General features: G+C 36.9%; 1 protein-coding gene across 2 annotated transcripts in view; it reads left to right on the forward strand.

The window, feature by feature from the left end:
• Window positions 1–471: 471 nt before the first annotated feature.
• LOC113824312 (LYR motif-containing protein 2) overlaps window positions 472–2,691 on the forward strand; it is an 11,627-nt gene continuing 9,407 nt past the window's right edge. The window contains exon 1 of one of the 2 annotated variants that reach the window (XM_027377054.1): window positions 472–507. In XM_027377054.1, the coding sequence (XP_027232855.1) occupies window positions 478–507 (30 nt within the window). In that variant the 5' untranslated portion in view covers window positions 472–477. Of the gene's footprint in view, window positions 508–532; window positions 675–2,691 lie in introns of those variants that run through there. The other variant, XM_027377052.2, reaches the window with a different exon arrangement.

Here is a 2,691-nt window from a genome sequence, read left to right on the forward strand (position 1 = left end):
TGGTCGACCCATTCTTGAACAGCTTGGGATAATTGGTTAAGAAACTTGTATTCTACACAATAATGTCTGAGGATGTTTGACTCACGGTAAGATAGCAGTTGCTGAGATAAATGCTTTCCTTCTATTCCCCCTTCCCTACCTCTTGGATTGGGTACCAAGTTTCCAGTGATTTTCCATACTTATACTGTCAAATTACTCACAAACTTGATAAAACAACTGTTAATTTTCATGAAGATAATCACAGAGCAAAACAAATGGAAAAAAATAAACACCAACGCAAAAGAAATCAACATAAAAATGGCTAAATCGCACACTCATATATATCAACACAAGAAAAATAAATTAATACATGTCAACAGAAATATGATAAATATATTAATATATGTCATAGAAGTGAAGAGGTAAACGTAGTTTACATAAAACGCAAAAAAAAAAAAAAAAAAAAAAACACACACACACAAACAACAAAAGTTTGCGATGACACGGGATTATTCTCTTGTGATTATGGTCATTTCCTGAATCCACTCGAGGAAGTTTAGTCGTGTTAGCGTTGACAACATTCACTATATTTACTTATTTGGAGGTCGTGGACTTGTGGTTAGGTATCTCTTAGAATGTATGTTAGTGGCGTGATGTGGAAGAAGCTCCCTCAGGGAACTATGAGTCTGAAAAGAGTTAAGTATGACGACGGTGGAAGAAATTAGGGATCTGGAAATCTAGAAGGCTAAATTACAACGGGAATGAATGGATTTGTTAGCCTTAAAAACGTGCTTTCACAGCAAGGTTGACATAAAGTTAAGTTGTATTATGAATGGTAATTGCTCAGAATACCTTGGCTTAATAGATTGCAGCAGTGATGGCATCACTAGATTCCTCTCACCCTCTGTTATTTGCATATAGAAATAAACCGATTCGGTTACGCCTTTCAACCGCCCCTAGCATTGAGCACTTGGTGAAAACAAACCCTAAAGGCCATATCACACTAGCACTTTTTCCGCATTACTTTTCTGTTGGCACCACGGAAATGTGGTCATTTTGGCTCGCGCAGTCACACTAACGATGAGAACCATGGAAACAGCTGACCAAAATTCTGAACACAGAAAGAAAGGTTCAACCCCTGCACAGGCTTCGGCAATGATGGACGTTATTCTGGCGTATTCTCGCTACTCTCATCTAGTCAGCTGATGGGGACAAATGTAAACAAACAGGCGAGCAGCTAGTTACAAACTTGTATGTTTTTATTAAAGACAAGAGAGAATTTTGCCTAATTTAAAATATTATTTATAGTTTAGACTGTCTTTTTAAATCGCTTTATAAATACTTTTTTTTTACATTACTATAACAATTTTCTATTATAGCTTATCATTTGAACCAGAAAAGACCACGGAAACATGCCAGCGAAAACAATAATTATCATTTGACTGGAATTTACCGCATTCACCCAAAATACATGCGGTAGCGAGAAAAAAAAACACGGAAACGTGAAAGAACCACGGAAATTGTGCAAGTGCGACACCCCCTTAAGTCGTTTGAAATCTCGCTGTTTTGCTTATAGAGTTGTTGAGTTTTTCCGAGAATTTAGTATCTATGTCAAAATGTTGTGGAGCTGTGTTGCTGTTGGTTGTTTGAACCACAACATGATGGAAAAGAAAGGTTTAACCTTTCATATATTCCCAGATTGCAAAAAGAAACCTGAAAAATAGAAGCAATGGTTACAGGCCATGAAACGCTTGAATGCTGATGGGACTGCTAGGGTGCCTTGTGGAAACTGTTTATATCTGCTCAGAACATGTTATCACATATTAATATTTTACACCTTTTCAAGTTTTATAGACAGATAATCACTTTCAAACTCTATCTATCCACACTATCTACCAAGGCAAAACAAAGTCAACATTGCTGACATTAGGTTTTGGCAACAGTTATACACTAAAAAGCACAACAGCAATATGACATTTTTCTGTAGTAAATTGATTTATCGGAATTTCAATTTACAGGCAAACCATCCCCGGATCCAACTCACCCAGAATTTATCCCAAGCACTGTCCTTTAGATGAAAAAACTGAGCAGCCATACTGTTAAATAAAAATTGAAAATAGGAAGAAAAGAAGCCTAGCTAAGGAGATACCAAGCATTCAGAAGAAACCAAAGTTTCCTGTTGCTTCTGTGTCTGAAATGTCATATAGTCTAGCAGATGAAACAACTGAAGAGGACCTATCTTCAATTATGGAGGAGAGAGAAATATGCATTGAGCGCTTGTAGGCCTTTATGTGACTTTAATGTCTCCTTTATATAAACACCTATATAGCTAAGAATCATATATTACTGTAGCAAGTTATGTTATCATAAAATCAGTTTTATCACATGGTGTGTTGATCAAATAGTCTTAGATGTCGGGATATTCAATATTTCAAAGGATCGTCGATTCCAATTTCGGCAGGCAGGAGATATGGGCACTTTTTTAGCTGCACAGCTTCTAGTTTTCCTTCATATCACTTTTTACTTCAGTTTTTAAAGAGTTAAAGCATTCATACGCCATTTTCGCTTATGCTGATAGTGAGGCATCTGCGAGCGATGGGTTTGTTTTCACCAAGTGCAATGGTAACTCCAATTTGTGATGTCACACCGAATTGGTCTACTATCTTGCAGAAACCCCCTACAGTCTTGGCCCTGAAGTCAGTGTTATTGAGA

The sequence above is a fragment of the Penaeus vannamei genome, chromosome 23 (assembly GCF_042767895.1).
Source record: "Penaeus vannamei isolate JL-2024 chromosome 23, ASM4276789v1, whole genome shotgun sequence".
NCBI classification, from domain to species: domain Eukaryota; kingdom Metazoa; phylum Arthropoda; class Malacostraca; order Decapoda; family Penaeidae; genus Penaeus; species Penaeus vannamei.